General features: G+C 35.0%; 1 protein-coding gene and 1 long non-coding RNA gene across 2 annotated transcripts; one reads left to right on the forward strand and one right to left on the reverse strand.

Moving 5' to 3' along the window:
* Positions 1–8876: 8876 nt before the first annotated feature.
* On the forward strand, positions 8877–9950 carry LOC131068828 (uncharacterized). The gene is made up of 3 exons (XR_009112072.1): positions 8877–9112; positions 9387–9460; positions 9683–9950. It is a non-coding gene; the product is annotated as an uncharacterized LOC131068828 (long non-coding RNA).
* Positions 9951–12617: 2667 nt separating this feature from the next.
* On the reverse strand, positions 12618–18476 carry LOC131068833 (LRR receptor kinase BAK1). The gene is made up of 7 exons (XM_058004104.2): positions 18397–18476; positions 18192–18263; positions 17828–17943; positions 17566–17706; positions 17091–17432; positions 16149–16543; positions 12618–13313 (listed from the first exon to the last, which is right to left on the reverse strand). The coding sequence occupies exons 1-7, from the start codon at positions 18474–18476 to the stop codon at positions 12996–12998; spliced, it is 1464 nt and encodes a 487-aa protein (XP_057860087.1). The 3' UTR covers positions 12618–12995.
* Between the last annotated feature and the right edge of the window lie 2452 nt (positions 18477–20928).

The following is a 20928-nucleotide window of genomic DNA, read 5'->3' on the forward strand; positions in this document are numbered from 1 at the left end:
GACTTGGCACGTGGTGTCCTTTTGTATTGGTCCTACCTGAATAGGTAGTATTACTATTCCTTTGGATGACCTTTCTTCTTCATCATAGGCCTTGATGGTGATCTTCTTGTTCAGATCAATACTGCTTAGAGAAGCTCAATGCACGGATAAGCTTTAAAGTACAGACATTGAGACCAACTCCTCCATCTATTAACACTCTTTTTACTCGATGTTTATAGACTAAGAATTTGATATGGAGCGGAGTATTATGCGGATGATTCAAGGAGACATCATCGTGTTCGAAAAAGGATAGGTTATGCGGTCCTATCATATGAGCCACCATGGCTTGGAATCGATCAATGTCCAGATCATTAGGAATAGTTGTTTCAACAAGTGCTTGCCCTAAGATATCTTTGTGTTTTGGTGAGAGTTTGAGTAACTCAAGTATGGATATCTGAGCGGGAGTTCTCCGCAGTTGATCAACCAAGTTATATTGAGTCTTGGGGAGAGTTGTGGATGTTGATGTATTCCCTTTCAAGACGTATTTTTGCGCTCTAGTTGTCACATTGATCGACGCATGTTCTTGTTTGTCCTTGATTTTTATGACATTTACTTGGTTGTCATATGTCAATGTGTGATTGATGGTGTTATCATACAGGTGATTTATACGAGCTCCTCTAGTGTCGTTCGATGTTGAAGCTCCTCCCTTGTTGTAATTCGGAAGAGGATTTTTAAAGGCATCATGGTCACCATTCATTTTGTGACCATCAACTGTTAAATCTCCCCTATTGATCATGTCTTCAACGATGTTCTTCAGCCTCATGCAATCATTTGTGTGACATCCTTTGTTTCGATGAAAATCACAGAAATGTGAGTCATTCCACCAAGGTGGTTTGACCTGGGGTTCAAAGTTGTTCATGGTTGGTAATGTGATGATCTTATTCGCCAAGAATTCTCGAAACATTGATTCTAAGGTTTGTCCTAATGGTGTGTAGATGCGTCGATACGGAAAAGTGTTGGTGTTGCCTCTCTGGTTTGCATTATTCCCTCAGTTAATGGTGTTGTCTTGGTTAGTGTTGTTGCCTTGGTTATTTTTGTTGGTGTTTGATGTTGAAGTTCCTTGATTAGTATTTTTTGGATAAGTGTTAGTGCCTTGATTAACACTTTTTTGATCTTTGTTGGATGGTGGGTTACCTGATAAAGCCAACACTGGTTGTTTAGACTTTACATTATTAGAATCAACTACCCCATCATTAACAACGTTTTTGTTCCTTGTCCAAAATCTGGATTTGTCTAAAGTGTTGTTATTGTTTTGGTTGTTAAAGGGGTTAGTGCTTGATGAGTTAATACCTTCCTTAAAGAGCTTCAACGTTCCTTTCTTGATGTAAGCTTCCTCCACTTGAATTTCGTTTTCTATCAATTTGGCAAAAGATGGTATGCATTGGAGTTTGAGTTGATAACTCATCTCACTGTTTAGATTATCGATAAAGATCTCCATCTTTTCCTTTTTAGGCACATCCCGAGGATATCTTGAAACCATGCGTCTCCACCGCTGAAGAAACGCCATGAATGTTTCATTGCTCTTTTGTTTTGTGTTACACACATCCAACATGGTGATTGCGTGTTGAATGTTATAGGAGTATTGTGTTATGAATTTGTTTACCAACTCATCAAATGATCTGATGGGAGGTGTGAGTTTAGACAATGAATCCATTGTTTGCCCTCCCAAACTTCTTGGGAATAATCTCATTAAGTAAGTGTCATTGTGAGCAAACTCTAGGCTCATGGTACAAACTTCCTGAACGTGATCACGGGGATCACTTTTACCATCGTATTTATCATACTTTGGTATATCTGAATTTGGGGGAAAAGGTACCATGTTCAATCTCCTATCAAAAGGATAAGGATAGATCTCATCCAAGGAATATCGTACTGTAGTCCCTTGTTGCATGTCCTGCATTTGTCTTTGCAGCGTTTGGATTTGTTGTGTAAGAGAAACCATGGGCGCATTCGTCCTCTGAGGGAGAGTTTACCCTCTTTCATTAAGATTATCCTGGTTGCGGGTATGGTCTTGTTCTTATTCGCGTGTGTTTTCAGGACCATGTGTCTCTTCTTCTCTTTGTTGTTCTTGATAGGCATAATTTCTAGACCTTGTTCTTGAAATTCTCTCATCTATATTCCTTAAGTTTTTCGTATTGAAGTCTTTAAGAATGTTAACTCCTTTGCTATTTAGCATGAGTAGATATTTTTCCTTGTCTGCTTCGATAAGTCTTTCCATGAGTTTTTGGAATGTTGCGTTTTCTTGACATTCTTGGAGAAGTTCCTCAGTGATCTTTGTTTCGCCCATATTGGCATACTCATCAAAACGATTGGATAATCTACAACCCATACTTGATTCTGGTTGTGATTCCCTTTGTTTGTTTCTCTGAGATCGAGTGATAATGGGCATTTAATATATTTCTACCGTGATGAATTCTTCTTCTTCTATGGGAGTTCTGGGTGGTGTTGGTGGCTCAGGTCGAGCTTCATTATATGTGATACAGAACTGTGGGAACAAAGTGGGGTTAATCCTTCCTCCACAATGTAGGCGTTGGTTGAATGCTGCTTTTTTAATGTAAGCCCTACTTTTCAAAGGTTCCTTGTCAAACTTGTTTGTTTTCCCTTGGATATATAATCGCATGTGACGCAAGAATGCGCGATGTGATGCAAAGAGTTGACGATTGATATAGAGAAATTTATTCCTTTTTGCAAGTGCCTTAGAACTAGGTTGTCTCTTCTTCAACTTAGTTTTGTGATGAAGACTTGTTCTTCTCAAAATATGAGGAGTGGTCATACACGAATGATCAAAGGTTGACGTTGATGTTGGATTTGGATACTTTGTTTGAATACTCAAGTTTGCTTTATCAAGTAGAGGTTTAGTTAGATTCGCCTCCATGACAAAGTGTGTCAAATGATATGGATAAAGTTTCGCGATATAGAAACTTGATTTGACAACTTAAGGACTAAACTAGGTATTTTGTTTTGGTAGAATCCGTTGGATGGTGAAACTTTGATCACTGTTTCTAATACTTCCTGATTTTATTAGATGAAGTCTAATCTCAAGCTAGTTTAATGATTTGAAAACTCATTCTAAGAGCGCCTTGTTGATTTGGAAATTTTCTCACTGATGATCGGATTCAAAGTTTTGCTGCTGCGTTTGCTAACAGACCTGAAAGGGTATTTAAAATTGTCGATAAAATTTTCCCAAAGTGTTGGATTTGCTCTCTTTTTTTCCCCAAAATTGATCATGTGCTAAGACAGAGACTGAATGTGTTAAAGAATGTTCATAATGTGCTACAAAATGTTTCTTATGCACTAAGTTGCCTTTCCTACGTGCTAGTTTAGACTATTTGAAAATGACTGTTCTGGATAGGTTATGCGCTACTGTTACCTGATTATGTGCTACTGTTTGATATGAAAGCGCTATGATATGTTTCTGATGTGCTATGTTGATGTTTGAATGGGCTACATTGATGCTGGTAAGCGCTACTGAAAATTTCACCAGTATGATATTGATTATGCGCTAATTTGACTGACGAAAGCGCTATTTTTTGGTTCAAATGTGCTATTGAATGTTGGCTACGCGCTAGGATGTTGCTCCTATGCGCTAACTGTCCTGATTTCTTTGTTTATGCCGTTTTGAAAATTAACACTTGTGATTTTGATGGATGATTTTCTGAAAAATAATGACTTGAAAACACAGCACATAGACGAGATAACAATTTTGTCTATGCTAACAAGTAGTGTATGTTCTTTTGAGGATGTGTTCAAATCCGCGATCTTTTCACTGGTTTGGATAACAAATAAGACAAATCAAGCAGACTCTTTATTCAAGGGTCATCAACAATATCATAGCCCACTAGTCTTGATACTCCATCAGCTCAAATAGCCTTGTCACCCCCTAGGGGGCGCCCTTTTTTTTGCCTTTTGCTAGAAATTAACTCAAAGTGAATTGCTTCACAATTGAGTAGTTATCTTGGGAGATATATGGTGAGTGATCTTGGGGACGAATTCTTCCCCACCCTTGCACTATGATATTGAAAATGTCTGGTAACTGACTCGGCTCAAAGCTTCTAATGCTAAAGTTCTTAATTAGGCTTTCGTTCGGTCTTCGGTGATAAACTCCCTCGGGAGGCTTCCCAACCTTTAGAACAAAGGCTTTACGTATCTTAAAGATACTGGGGGAAGGCTAATCGCTGAGCAAAACCGTTGAAGGGGACTTTCGTTAGCTTCCACTTTTGATTATAGTGGGTTGGAACACTTGGCGATAAAGTCGTTTCCCACTTAGGTCGTTCCCCTCTCACTGGCCATTAATGGCGCCCTAAGGGCAACTCGGGAGGGCAGGCCTTCTAAAGGTTTTAAGTGCTTGAAGTAAAGAAAGCATAAGAGTGATTTAGTTTTTTGGTCACCCAATTAAGGGGAGAGCATATACCTTCCACTTTTGAGACAAGGCAAACAAGGTTCTTTTTAGCCTTCAAGACAATGATTTTCTAACCTCTATTTGGAGATGTTGCTTTAACAAGCATGGTGTTCTTTTTAACTCTTTATAGCAAAATGTGTATTTCCAAAACTTTTGAAAAACAAACCTGGTCAACGAAGTAAATCGTGATGTTGGTCAACAAAAGGAAAATCGTGAAATCAATCCTTAATGAAAACTCTTTTTGCCTTGTACAAAAATAAAGAAAGTGAGGTTCTTTTTATCCTTTGCAAAAATGAAAATGAGTTTGTTGTTCTTTTTAACCTTTTTGCAAAAATGAAAATGAGGTTTCAGTTTATGCACCAAAGGAATAATTAAGTTCTTTTTAACCAACACCAAAGGAAAAATGGGATTCTTTTTAACCTTTGTAAAACTGAAAGTGAGTTTGTAGTTCTTTTTAACCTTTGCAAAAAATGAAGTGAGTTTGTAGTTCTTTCTAACCAACAGGAAAATGAACTATTTTTAAACTTACTTGAAATAGTTAGAAACAAAAATAATTAAATGCCTAAATAAAACTCCTCCAATCTGCAATCAAAGATTAGTAACCTGCAGCAAAAAGTTAGTGAAAAATTTAAATCCTAGGTGAGCAATTACAAGCCTAACTTTTACTTCTGTTACAAATTATGTTTTTATTTTTGTTTTTTGTTTTTTCTTTCTGACAGAGCCACGTGTTGAACTTCTGCACAGAAGCGCTATAGAAAGTTACATATGCACTACAAAAAGACTCCTAAGCGCTACACTGATTACCGAATGCACTACACTGTTATCCCAACGTGCAGGAAAGAAATCTGAAGTATTATGCGCTAATACTAAGTTCAAAAGCGCTAAAAAAAGGTTCTTATGCGCTAAACAATATGTTGAACGCACTATTGTTTGCCTCAGATGCGCTAACAATAGTTCTCGACGCGCTAAAACAGTATTCCAATGTGCTTGTAATCTTTGTCCTGCATCAAAAATGATGTGATTTATGGGGATGAGCCCCACTGTGGGCGCCAGAAATGTATGTGAGGAATGAGGGCGACAAAAAAGTAAAAGTCTAATTCAAAAGGCCCACACACCAATGAGACTCTTGGTGCAAGTTATAGGAACTATATTGAAATAGCTCAACTTCCCAAGGGGTGTCCCATTGTTATCTATCTCACAGGATCCCTAAAGTCAATGTCCTTGCTCTCAGATCACTGAGCAAAGTGACTTGGGAATGACAACTCCAAGAACGAGTGATGTTTGATTATTATGCATGAATGCATTCCTAGATATGTATGATATTGAAACTATGATGATTAAGCTAGCATAAAGATGATGATAAGATCAGCTAATTATCCTAGCAATGTATATTGGTCTAACATGGATATTCTATGATATATTTAAATACTTCTAAATGCTATTATGATGATTTATCAAAGAGAGGCTAAATGTTTAGTAATTAGACTATAAGTTTGATGTACAAAGACTTGGATATATGATTAGCAAAATGACTATAAGTTTGATGCATAAAAACTTCTATATCAAAATGAGAGAATGAGAGGTCTATTTATAGGGAAAATAGGGCAATGGATGGTCAAGATTGGATAATCTTAACAAGGGCCAGGATTGAAAGTTAATCAATCCATGTTTGCAATTCTCACCAATGAAATGGTGACAATTGTCAACAAGAGGTTGCTTGAAAGGAGATGAAAGAAGCATTAAATGCTTGAGAAGACATGGAGGTTACCTTAGGAGGTAAGGTTATGGTTAGGTTAGGGGGTTATCCAATGGATAAATCTTTTACCCAAGGGGTAAACTCTTGTGCAAGGGTTAAAGGAATAACCAAGGTTAAAGCCATGAATGTTTGATGAGACCCTTGGGTTAGCTGATGGTTAAGTTAGAGAGAAAGTCTCGAACCATGTGGGAAGGTTGAGTTAACCATTAATGGTTATGTAAGAGTCTTAAATGGTTTGGAAGACTTTGAGGGTTAACTTGTTGAGGACATAAAGCCTTTAATGGTTATTGAAGACTTTGGAGGCTTTGAGAAGTGACTTCTCTTCGCTTAGGATTGTGACAATAATTAGGAGATGGATTAGACTAAATTAGAATTGATTAGAAGAATCTAGAAGGAGGTTTAGGAGGCAAGTGGGAGATGTAGGAAAATGCAAGTGGAGGAAAAAGGATTTTAGTTAAAATAAAATTACTTTATTTCAACCAAAAATAGATCCAACTTGCATAAATACAAGTGGGGGATTTAAATAAATAAATTAGATTTATTTATTTGCAAGGATCAATTTAATTAAATGTAAATTTAATTAAAAAGGGAGAAAGAGGAATTAATTAAATAGAGTGATTTATTTAATTAAAAGCTAGAAAAGGTTTAGGTGAGCTTAATTAAATAAATTGAGTAATTCATTTAATCAAATAGATGAATGTGAAGAAATTAATTAAATAGAATTTAATTAATAAGGGGAATGGGGTTAAAATAAATATTAAATAAATAATATTCATTTAGAAAAGTGGTCAAATTTATAAGTCTACAAAAATAATTATTTTTATGACATTATTAAATAATTAAAATCAATTATCGTGATACTCACTTATTTTTTACACTTAATTTTAACTGTTTAATTATTTTCCAAGGTCACATAAAAGGAAACATTACATGACAATATCAATAAAATCTCAAACTTATCAAAATAAGACAATGAAATGCAAGTGAATGTGTGTCCAAACCCTTATTATTAAATTAGAAATAAAGGATGTAGCAATCAAAAATATCATACATGGGAGACAAAAATATCAAGGAAGTTAAATCCCATGGTAAAACCATAGAGGGGTTCAATGTTACGCTCACTAAATTATGTAAGAATTGAAACATACTTGTAGTACATAAGTACAAGCAAACACAATAAATAAAATCTTTTAAATATAAAAACTAAATTAGGCTCAAAAATGTCAAGCTCACTAAATTATGTAAGAAATGAAACATACTTATAGTACATAAGTACAAATGAACGCTAATAAATTAAATATTCTAAAAATAAGAACTAGAATTAAAAAAGTGTCCCTAATTGGATCTAAAAATGGAGTAAAATGATGTCAATAAATGCATACCTTGAAGTCAGGGATGAGAAACATTATGACAAATAACTGATATTTGATTTGCGATGCCAAATTCAAATCTAAGACAAATAGAATAAGACATTTGGATTGTAAGAAAACTGGAAGTATCTATAACCCTAGTCAAAAAAGAGTCTACATAAGTGATCTTTATGTCTAAATTTGAACATGTCACCTACAAAACTTATGCTCTTACAAACCAAAATTTCTCTTGATGTTTAGACCTACAATTAAGAAAAGCTTGGTGGTATTGACAAACACCTTTGGGAGCTTGCTAAGTGAAAATATTTTCCTTATCACAAACCTCTAGATTCAATTCAATGGTTTTGATAAATATATATTCTTGTAATCTCATCATCATAGTACAGGTAACTTGGAACTTAGAGCTTGAAACTTGAAACAAAAATTCAAATAGGTCATGAATAGACCTAATGTGAAACCAGGGCGTAAAATTTTGTTAATAAAGAAGCAATGCAACGATAACATACTATACAGATATAGTGCAATACTCTTTTCACATATAACTTAAGCCCATTCATATATTTAATTACGCAGAGAGAGGCGTATTATACAATGAATTGACGAACGTATTATACTTAATGAATTGACAAATGTTTGCCAATAAAACCTCTTTGTGATTAAAATTAATGCCCGTCAATGTAATATCAGAATGGTGGGAGGTAACTTTTTATTTTAATGTGATATGAATGTTTTCTTTAAAGCTTACAGATTTGAAATTTTTGATATTGAATGTTTTCTTATTTTGAAGAGTGAAAATTTGTTTTTTTGGTTTTCCATTGATTTTTGGAATGTTTTTTGTAGTTTCCATTTTTCATCATGTTTTACATATGTAAGTTTGAGTCAATTGACAAGTTTTTATTAATTTTTGAAAAAATAATTGTAGTTTCCATTTTGAACTACTATGTTATGTAATTTCTTGCTTTCATAATTAAGTAGCTTCACTTCTTTCAGCTAAATCTACTAATTTTCCATTTAATTGGCAAGTTTCCATTTTTCATTTAATTGACTTCCCATTCCATTTATTTTGTAATTTCCATTTTCCATGTAATTGGCAAGTTTCCGTTTTTTAGTTTTAATTTTTTTCTTTATTTGTCTTCTTATCTGTTTACTCTCCTACAACCAAATCATGAAATTCAAATGGTATTGGTGGGTCGTTGAGTTTGCTTGCATTTCAATTAATGTTAACACTGCTGGGTGCTTTCACTTTTCCTACCTGTAGTTAGATGCTATGTTTCAGATGGCTTGATTCAACCATGCCATTATGCCTGTTTATTTCCTGTCCTGTCATAATAACAAACTGTTGGGTAGAGTTCCAATGAATTCTTTAATGATACTCAGAGGATTCGAACTGACAACCTGTAGCGTCAAATTTGCTCCCATGCAATTCTCAAGCTTCCAGCGCAACAATTGTTTAGAAAGTCATTATTTTTTTCAACTCAAAACATCGCTTTGTGGTGATTTTTAGTGGTGCTCAGGGTTCCTTTCAGCGTTGTCAATGTTTCTGTAGAGGTATGCAAGTCTGTAAATTCTTGGATTTCATCTCAAAATTTAGGCTCAATCTGAATAAATTCTTTTGAAATTCTTCCTTTCATAGAATGTATGGGAGTGCAGAGATTACTCACATGCTTCATGGTGGGATATTTACTTCTTAGCACTTAAGCATTCCACTCTTTTAGCTTTTTCCAATGCAACTGGCAAGGATAATCCTTGTACTGTAGTGAATGGGTTTATTTTAGTATTAGATTAAAATGCTTTGTTTTTGGATAACTTTTCATGATTCAAGGGAAAAGGAGAATGGTGTAATGGAGAAGGGAGGAAACGACATGATCTTCCATGCATCACATTATGGTAGAGAAAGTAAGTATGTTGGACCTCAAATTTTTATCAACACATTATTTATTGTTTCTTACTATAAATTGTGATGTGAGTAATCCACAGAGCAGTGCATCAAATTGAGAACAATTGCGAGGCAAAGAAATCCCAAATTTAGTTTTCCATGTTTAGAATCGACCAATGTTATATTACATACTTCATTGTTTTTAGTTATATCCATGACATTTATTTGTATCATTTTGCCAGCGGCGCATTCTTATCATCAGATGTCGAATTCATCAGTTGGATTCGATTTGGGAGACTTTCCCACCTCATGTCTCCATAAATTTACATGTTTTTCCAGAGCTATTTCGGACACAATAAGGCTTTTCTATCACATGGCACTTTTTCTCTCCCAGACCCATGCATAGGAAATATGTGTTTTCTTTGGTGATATTTACCTGTGACTGTTTTTACAATCCTTCAACAGCATTTTTGGATGATGCTTTTGCTCAGTGGCTTTAGGCATTTTTATTGGTGGCAATGCCCTTCTTCAAAAAAATTTAATGATTTTCATGACATAATTCATATGTTAAACTTACTACATTCTTTTTCACAAACTTTATACATTGTACATCATTGTTTTCCATCAATTAACAATCAATAAATGTCCTTTATAGTTTGTGTGAGTTCTGGAACATCAAAGCTGTAGATTCAAACCAAAGAGCTTGGAGTGCACAAACTTTTGTCACTATCCCATACAATAATTCTGGTAAAAGACTCCCATTTAATTTCTTTCTCATCCATTATAAACTTATTAAGTCTAATATATTTTCTCTTTGTGTAAACCTATTTTGACCTGTTAAAATCATATTAAAGAAAAAATTGGATATACAATCATTCAAATGGTTCACATGCATTGATATGATCTTTTTGGCTACTTCATCGGCTGAGTACCAAGCCAAATAATTGTTTAGGGGAGGGAGAATGTGAAGTCTAAGAAAATTGAGTTAGTGTAGTGGAACGGGCGAAAGAAACCCACACAAAATCTATGTGCCCCATAGTGCCCCGTGGACAGCATAGAGTTTTCTCCATGGGCTAAATCCCTAGAATATGATTACCTTTTAGATCCAAAATACAAGTTGTTGATTCTGAAAAACATATCTTCTACTCTTGTTATGACTGAAATTATGATCATCTATTTAAAATTTGATATCTCTTATTAGCATATTTGACATAGATTTATCAAAATATAGATATGCTGCTTTTTAAATACTCTTGCATCTATATATTCAACCTGAAAACAAAATATAATATTCTAAGAGATAATAAATGTTTTAAAATCAAGTGCCTAGACAACACAATGGAATTGGGCAGGCAAAAATCCCCTGGATATAGATTTGATTCTCTCAACCTTCAATTCAGTTTATGATATTCAACTAGAAGATGCAATCCATGAGTACCAAGTATGTGTTAGGACCAAGTACAAAGTGGCATTAAACAAACAGTAAAACTTAAGGATATGCAATTTTCAGTATTACAATGATAACAAGTAAAACATCTTTAAGGAGATTTACCACGGTACATACACACTTTAAAGGTGTGCATAATGGGAAATGGGCTAAGTTCGTAATCCAATCACAGCCATTGAATGACCAACTCTGATCTGAAAAATACAGTTCTATAGAGTGCCTGGAAAAGAGCCTAGGAGAGAAGCAGCTACCGTAAGAAAGTAAGAGAACCAAAACAAGAACCCAATACACTTCCGCAGTAGACCACATCAAAAAAATGAACCTTAAGCATCGAGCGCTAAATGCAAACAAATCAAAAGAAAAAATGCTTCTACAAAATTGAGCCCCAGAAACGCTTCTGAGGTGCAAATGCTATTACATAGAGCTGGCACCCCAAGTATTATAAATTTTTCGCTTGTTATTTTGGTAAAGATGTTAAAATTAAATCGAGCAAGAGTGATCCATACACCACCTCGGTAAAGTCTCCCTTTGGAAACAGATTCTTTTGACATATAGTTCTAGAAAAATGAAAATGTAGGAAAATGTGACAGCAGGTAAAGATCCTTTATAGTGTGTTATCCAGTAGATTTTTTCTCTTTAAAATCAAAGACCAAATATATATTTAATGTTGGTGGGCTTGATCACAGATTACCTTGGCGTGTGATTTATTTTATTGAGCCTTCTACATGCCAACAAAGAGAAATGCATGCTTAAATTCTCAAACCTTTATTTGCAGTAAGGCCTGTAATCACCTTACTCTAAATGCCAACTAAGAGATATTTAGATTAGAAATATGTGTAACCCATTTCTTCCTGTCCACATGTTTGAGCACTGCAACCTTTTTGATATGCAAAGCCTATTTTCTGTGAAAGAAAGGCAACCTCCAAAAATAGAGCATGAAATCTCAAGTCCACTTCCACGAGTTGAAATTCAGCATTGCTAAAGATGTGTACCTTCAACTAATAAGTTACTCTGAATTATTTCACTGAAATTGAGATTTACTTTAAGATATTTTTTTTTTTTAAATTAGTTTGAAAATTATTAAATTATGCTGTACTGGTGACATCCACTTTGTCGTTAAGCATCAAGCGCTAAATGCAAACAAATCAAAAGCAAAAATTGGTGACTATCATCAATTTGATTAGGTTTCAACATCATCCATCTATTGACAATCAGTCTTTTTTTTAATGAGTCCACTTTTCAATAGACTACCACGAACAGGTCAGTCCATTGTTACTTTGGAGATAGTGATAATTGATTATGTAGCTAGCAATACTCTGCCGAAATTTTTATGTCCATTAGCCGCCTATTGTACAAACAAAGACATTTGTTTGATGTTTTTTGATTTTCAATCTAAAACAAAACATACGTTAGATGTTGTCCACGAGCATTTTCCAGCTCAAACCAAAAGAATACTACACATTCATTTCCACTAGCTTGCGCTGGGTCTGACAAGATCAAACTTTCTCAGAAACTCTTGAGCAAAATGACAAGATCAAATTTTCTCAGAAACTCTTGAGCAAAATAGCATCGATAATTTTAAGCAAACCTGAAATGCTTTTCCTCATTCTCAATGCATTCAGTGCCAGCCAGTCATCCATATACTCAAAAATCTAGACTGGGAGACCAATTTAGCAGACGGTTCAGAACATTGTGATTTTATGCGAGTACACTTATTCTGGCACCAAACGGAGTTGAAAATGTCGATTGGATAGAATCTTTAAATACACATTAGCCAATGAAAGAGGAAATCTTCAATAGTAGAAATGAACCTTTGTTTCCTAATGCAAGCTGTTCATAATACAGAGACCAGACTTTTGGATGGATGGGTGCGCACCATAAAAATTCTTCTAGCATACAGGCTTCACTGCTGTCTGTCAGTAATTCTCATGGGACAAAACCCAATATAGCCATCTAAAGACTTCAATGAATATTCTCTACACTGGCACATTGAAACATCAGCTAATAATTTTAAATGATACACTGATTTGACCTTGATACATATTGACATTGTAATAAGAAAATAAAATTCAGGATTTGTAAAAATATTGAACAAACAATCAACTCTATCATCTTGGACCAGACAATTCAACTGCATGAAGATTATCTGTAGAGTCTACAATCCATTCTGAATTTCTATGAGGAACAAGCTCTACTTCTTGGCTACGCACAACTTCCACCTTTTGCCACTCTTCCCACCTCTCAGCTAAACCATCTCCTTCCAACATGCGTACCACTTCAGACATCTTTGGTCTATCCATTGGCGACCCTTGTGTGCAAAGTAGTGCGACTTGAATAAGCTGTTCGACTTCTGCCTCAACATAATTGTTCTGGAGATCAGGATCAACCAGCATATCAAGTCTTCTCTCTCTTAACAGGCCTTTGACCTGTCCAAAAATCAACAAAATGTTAGTGATGGGTCTAATACACCGAGGACTCATATACATAACCATCAAGCTTCTGTATCATCTTAGATATTCAATCACATCAACACATGAAGGTTATAAAAAAGCTCAACTCTCCATCCAATTCACATTACGAATCAGAAATGCAAGAATTCCAACAATTTTAGACTACTCAAATCAAAATTCCACAAGAATATTTTGGAATAGAAATATAGAGACTGCAGTCAGATATCCATTGACAATGCAATTCTTAGCTTTGATTTGCGAAAATCCTCTGCTAACACAAACCATGGATAGTGTCTTCCCAACAAATAAATGGGTATGGTGTGCACAATCATATAAACCCAAACAGATATGCAAACAACACATACAATACAATCATTGAAGTGCTTATCACAAACAGACTATAAGATATCCCAGAAAATAAATGGGCATTATGTGCATATTATTCAAACCAAAATTTGAGAAGTCAAACCATACATGAAATGTAATTATCGCAACATTTACATTAAAAAATTGCTATCTGTTTCAAATCTGACATTTTATTCACCCTAAAGCAGAACGCTCCCATGCATTTGAAAATGATAAATCAGAACAATGTTGCTCAATGCTGTTTCTGGATTAGACTGTGTAAGAGTCTTTTGAATCCATAAACAGCATTGATCAATATCATGGATTCTGGAAAAGAACAATGTTCGTTTCACACATTCCTTTACCTTATCCTACAGATATCAAAGCGACAATGTTCAAGGAAACAACCAAATAAACAGTTCATAGACCAGTATCTGAGGAAAAATATAGTATAAACATGTTATTTGATTTACATGTAAGTCTTTCTACAACTCTTCTTGCATAGGTCTGATGTTCATCTTTCCATGCTTAAAATGACAGCCGATGATGTCAACAATATGTATATTACGGTAAATAAATTTTCTAAATTCCAGTCCATGAAACATCATGACATTAGACGGCACAGATAAAGATAGGTATTTCATGGAAGCAAGTCCGTGAGTGACAATAGGTCAAACAGTGGGAAACTTCCATGAAGCATCAAGCATCAAAAAGTAACCAATTTGAAAAGTAATATTGTTTACTCACATTTTGCGAGGTTGCAATAGTTGCTACTAATGATATCTACTCATATTTAATTTTTAAAAGTTTGCTTAACGAGAAATGTTGGATATCAATTGTTGTATACAGTTTCTTCTGCATAAGAGTTATTATTTATATGCAGATTGATTCTTGATCAGGTGCTATCAGTTAATTAGTTATTGAATATAATTAAAATATTGATTGTCCCTGTGTTATAACTTTTCCACAGTCCATAATGTATTTACGAGAATGCTTCTGGAAGAAACTGCATGTTTTTATTGAATCAATGTTTCAGATTGCACTCAACAATTGAAAAGTAAAGAAAATTATAATATCGATTGTCCTTGTGTTGCTATACTTAAACTCTATAATTACCTGTTTTCACTTTTAAGTTTTTAATAGATTCCTCCTAGAATGTTGTAAGTCGGCAATTTTTTAATGACAGGTCTTTGTCAAGACTCAAAGCTTTAATGACTACTCTGAAGGTACAGACATGTGTTAAGGCCTTTTACAAGGTGTATTTTTTTCTGGAATTGGCATTATTGTAATGTTCTCTTTTACTCAGAAACAAGTTCATAGTTGAGGAGCTGTTTACTGCATCAGTGGAGATGTTGAAAAATTAACCAAATTGTATTTTCAGAATGGTATGGCATGTGAATGATCAACACCAAGCATCACAAAAAGCCTAAAAGGGGCTAGTTGCAAGAGAGATGCTTAGACCATGCAAAGGCACTTGCTTTTAGAATGTACAGAATTACTTTAATACAGTAGCAAACTTGACAAGAGAAAAAGGATCAGCCTACACCTTAACAGACAATATATCATATTACAACATCCAAATTTCAGATTTTTTTTTTATAACACATGGAACAATTGAATCTTCTTCACTGACTTGCACACAAGTGCCACAAGACAGCAAAAAGATAATACTTGAAAAATGGAACAAAGGTTGAAGAAATCAACATCAGTACATGGCAATACTGTAAAAGCATGGATAGTGTCTTGTGATTCATGATTTAAGTGTCCATTGATTTTCAATGCAAGGAGCTTGAGAGTTGAGATCCGTCATGATTGACCATTTCAGACAAATCCATTTAATCAAATTTAAGAAAATTTGGGTTATGCATTCATATTTGTTTAACTTTACATATACCATCTTCAGCATACATAGGTTCAAAATTCAAATAAAGTCTTAAATGTCATTGTATTGAATTTAAAGAAATATAAGGGAGTAAAGAAAACATCAGCTTTGAACATGAAGGTAAAGGTTTTTTCTCAATACTATTGCACTAGACCTACAACATACTGATAATTACAGGTTAATTTTCTCAATGGAATTGTCCAACTTGCAGTCCCCTAATGTATTTTGTCTATATAGTATATAACAATAATAGTTTTGTATATGGTTGGAAACATTGTCCAACTTGCAGTCCCCTAATGTATTTTGTCTATATAGTATATAACAATAATAGTTTTGTATATGGTTGGAAACATTGTCCAACTTGCAGTCCCCTAATGTATTTTGTCTATATAACAATAATAGTTTTGTATATGGTTGGAAACACTGCAAAAAAATTTATAATGCAAAAGATGGAATCAATACAAGAACTTTTAAAGCATGATTTATCAAACAGACATTTCACAAGTGCAAGGCTATGCAAAGAGTATTGACCTGTCAGATAATATAAATTTCCTTCAATAACAAAAAGAGAAAAAGATACTTACCCAGTCTAGCAACATGACATCATCATCATTTGCTAATCGGGCAAGGTCAAATGCTCTCTGCCCTGTGATGAGTTCCAAAAGCATGATTCCATATCCAAAGACATCCGTCTTCTCTGACGACTTCCCTGTGGATAGGTACTCAGGTGCGATGTGGCCAATGGTGCCACGGACAGCTGTTGTAACATGTGTGTCCTTGTAATCCATAAGCTTTGCTAGTCCAAAATCTCCTACCACTGCCTCAAATTCTTCATCCAGTAAAATATTTGCTGCCTTTACATCTCGGTGAATAATCTTAGGATCACAGTGATCATGTAAGTAGGAAAGACCTCTTGCAGAGCCCAATGCTATGCGCTTGCGAGTTGGCCAATCTAGGGGTGGTTCATTTGGTTGCCTCTCTACAAGGAAAACATATAAAATATCAATGCAAGAAGAAATAGAAACAGTCAAAAGCTGCAAAATATTGTTTTCAATCAAACTTATTTCATTTTACAGCCACTATGGAAAGAACAGCTAAATATTTCATGAGGCTAGTGCTTTCAAATGCCACAAAATAGCACCTTTAAAGTTTCACTACCATGGCAATAACGATAGGTAAATTTTTAAGGATAAAGCTCAATGCATCAAAACTAGACAAACCTGGAAAGCACTGCACAACTGGTAGCAAAAGTCAAATAAATCGTGCATCATATGATGAACTACTTGTACCAGTTCAGAAATTGTAAGGATATACAGAAGGACTACAATTAGCAGCATATTTTATTATTAAAGATCCTTTAATAGAATGGCTCTAAGATCATCACTTCTTAAAAACATATAACTAGAAAATGAAATTTGCATTCATGATAAATAGGGAAGTTACTATCTCTATTGAACAAAATAAAGGTAACTATAATTAGCTAACAAAGAAATAACATAAGGCAGACAAGTGGAAACTAAGGATACCTCTAAGACATGAAGCAACACTTCCATTAGCCATGAAGGGATAAACAAGCAGCCGTTCAGTGGGTGTCATGCAGAAGCCACGTAGCCGAAGGAGATTCCTGTGTACTGCCATGCTAATCATCTCCACTTCTGTCTGAAACTGCAACTCTCCACCTGGAGTACGCTCTTCTTTCAGACGTTTTACAGCCACCAAGGATCCATCTGCAAGGCGCCCTTTATATACCTTTCCAAAACCACCTCTGCCAAGTATATTTCTGTTACTAAAACCATCTGTAGCAACCTGGAGTTCCCGCAATGAAAACCTTTTGAGTTGCCCTAAGTGTACCTCTGGATCCTCCTCAGCTGCATAAATCATATTTTGAATTAAAAAATATTCCAAGCTATGATCAATTGCATAAAAGTTAAATCATTCCATTAGAGGAAACAGAACATTCTCTCGAACGTAATTCTTGGGAATCTAAGCAAGAAATCCTACCAGGTACATCAAAGAAGTGTTCCTGTGGCTTTCGACGACGCCACCAGGCAAATCCAATTGCAGGAGCAGCAAATAATAGAGCAGCACCAGCAGCTACTCCCCCAGCAATGGCTCCTGTGCTGGATGAGCTCTGAATCTTTCCTGAAACAAAAAAATAAAACAAGACAGACTAGTATGTTAACAACTGTATTAAAGTTGCATCCAAATGTACATAAGCATGATTTATAAGTGTGATGATTTTTGCTTAAAGATAATCAACCACCATTGCTTCCAGAAACTGGCGGAGGTGGAATAAATGGAGGAGGAGGAGCGAAAGGAGGTTGTCCTGGGCATGGCTTCTGTGCGACTGGACCACAAAGAAACTGATTTCCATTAAAACTGCAATAGTTGACAACAAAAGTATTGTCACAACCAAGGATAAGAGCCCAAAAAATATGCATCATTTTCTTTAAAATATTAAATTAACGCTCCAAGCTCAAACATGAAAAGTAAAACTATCTGAATTTGCACACATCAATAACATGGTCCAACCTCACTAAAGATGAGATGCATTGCAAGTCCCCTTCTAATCAGTTTTGTTCAACAACAAATAAACCACTTACCATGGCTCTTCTATAAGGAGTTACCTGATAGGAGTAAATAGAGAAAATGATCCATTTGATGGAACCTCTCCTGAGAGATTATTGAATGAAAGATCACTGCATTTAATCACAGACCATGAGGGTGAATGGTTGACAATAAAATATTTATTTAACTATATGTTACAAGAAACCAAAACTTGAGCATAATATAATATATGACATAATCCAAATGACAAAAAGAATAACTTACAGGACTTGTAGGGCAGTTACAGTTGTCAATGCCATAGGAATCCCCCCTGAGAGGCTGTTATTATTAAGCCGGCTATTCATCCACAGAGCATAAAGGGGAACAGTAATGTCAAAAAACCACAGATCATGAAAAAAGATATACAAAGATTTCTAGCAAATCAAAAAATAAATAACCACTCCAAAAAAAAGTAAAAATAAATAACCACTCCAAGAGACAGACATGAAGGAACTAACTTTGCCTAAAGAAAGGTTTTAAATCATATCTTCAATGACAAGACACTGGATACTAAGAAAGGATAACTCATGCATAGCTCTACTGAACTGTTAAATCTTTTCCATACAAGTAAGCTATTGCCAGTCAATACTCTTATTTTGATATTTTCTTTTATGTTAACTCAGTCTATCATGTTATTGCCAAAAACGTTATAACAGGAATTGTCATTGACTTTGTGAACACACAAAAATCATGTAACATGACTTGACTGGACAATGTGTCAAATTGAGACAATTTGGTCAAATTTGCCAAGACTGAATCATACTCAAATTGTCCTGGCAAACTTGGAAAAGTTCAAGAGTACTTGGTATCAAATAAGACTCGCTAACTTGGCAACACCTGGATAAACTCAGGAAAAATTGATTGGATTAAAAGATATATAAAAGGTTCGCATTTATTATGGAAGTGTTAAGTCAACTCTTACTCATGTGCATGTCCAGTTGTTCCCAAGTATCATTTAGCCCAAGTGAAAGACCAAGCAAGATGAAAGATATAATAATACTGCCCAAGAATGAACAAGTAATGTGTTAGCCTTTGTAACTGTCATCTCAATCCTTCTGCAAAAATGAGTGACCCAATGGGCAGTAACAATTTCTGCTACAGAATTGGGAATAACACCTGGAAAAAGTAACTTCCCACTGCATTTAAAAGGGTTATCTCCTTTTTACAAAATAAAAGAAAATTTAGGCAGAATTTACATGCAATGCAAGATTTTTGGGCCTTTGTACCAAGCTCAAGTAAAAACAACATTTAAGCACCCCACGTGGTGAATTTAATTTTTTACTTTCTGAAATTACAATTGAACATGCACTAACTTCTGGATGGATTGCAGAGAGCAGAAACTTTGTGCTCACAAACAAAAGAATGAAACAATGACAAGGCAAGGAGCAAATATCATTCTGTAACCAATCAATACAACACAAATCCTGGAATCATGAGTCATTTTCCCTCCTGTAAAACCATTCAAGATGGTTGCATACAGGATTGAATAATGGAATTGCTTATTTCATAACAAATTCATCATTTACACCAAGCTCCCAATGACTCCTATCATTCCTCTTCCAGTTGTGTTAAATCACACTTTAGGTAGGGTTTCAGGCTCCTCTTTGCATGATTATGGCAAGGCTAAAATGCATCTACTCCAGTCATGGCATCATCTAAAAAGGACTCCTTTTCCTCTCCCACTGGCTACTTGTTGACGTGTATTTTATACACAATCATACACAGAATAAAATACCAATAGGTATCTTATCCTCTCTTGAGAAAATAGTCTCTAACTGCTGAAGATCTGCAAAAAGGATCAGTTAGATGGACTCCAAGGTTCTTTTATGTAGGGTCTCTACGTGTGGACAAGCTCCAATGGTATGATGTGATTTGCTGGAATCACAAGGGGACTTACATTGAACTTCCGATCTGCTTTGCTGGACACAGGCTCTTACTAACTTAGATTAAAAAAATGGAAAAAGGATAAGGGCGAAGAGAGGATCTAATCCTAATACTAAGAATGTAGGAGCAATGATTGATTTTTGATGAAACTCTAACTAGGTCTTGTTTTGACATCAATGGAACATCTACACAAGGCTAGTGCGATCTTCTAAGGAAGCTTTATGATGTTCAAATCATCACCGCAGGCATAGATACCATCCAAGTTGATGCATATCAATGAAGAAGCGACAAATTGAAATTGAGCTTGAGCTGAACGATTCCAGTTGACTACACAAGGCAAGTCTGCAATCAACAAACTGCTAGTAGTATGGATATACGAATTCCATCATCAATTAATCACATTTCCTCCATTCATCTAATCATCTACCATCTAAGATTGAAGACTTCAACAAGAAACCATGCAAATTGCAAGAAAACGACATATTTCACCATTACTTCAATGAAAATGGAGTTTGTTTACAATCAATGGCAACAATTTCTTGCCTTGTCCTCCTATTCTACTCTCTAACTACTTTCAACTATTTCTATACTATCTCTAATCCTCTAATCTCTCTAACTCTTGCTAATTAGCCTTTACAAATGAAATGCCTGGGCTTATATAGTGCCCACAATACAATTTGATGGCTTAGATCAATTCAAGATCAATGGCCAAGATTCAACAATGAAAACCCTAATTAGGGTTTGTTACAACCATTACATAACATTTAATGCTTGACCAATGACAAAATTGTATTGCTTGGACACGTCCCTTCTAGAAAAATTGCCCAATGGATAGCCGGGGTAGGTACATCGGAGTTTGTGCCACCTTCCATG

This window comes from Cryptomeria japonica, chromosome 10 (assembly GCF_030272615.1).
Source record: "Cryptomeria japonica chromosome 10, Sugi_1.0, whole genome shotgun sequence".
NCBI classification, from domain to species: domain Eukaryota; kingdom Viridiplantae; phylum Streptophyta; class Pinopsida; order Cupressales; family Cupressaceae; genus Cryptomeria; species Cryptomeria japonica.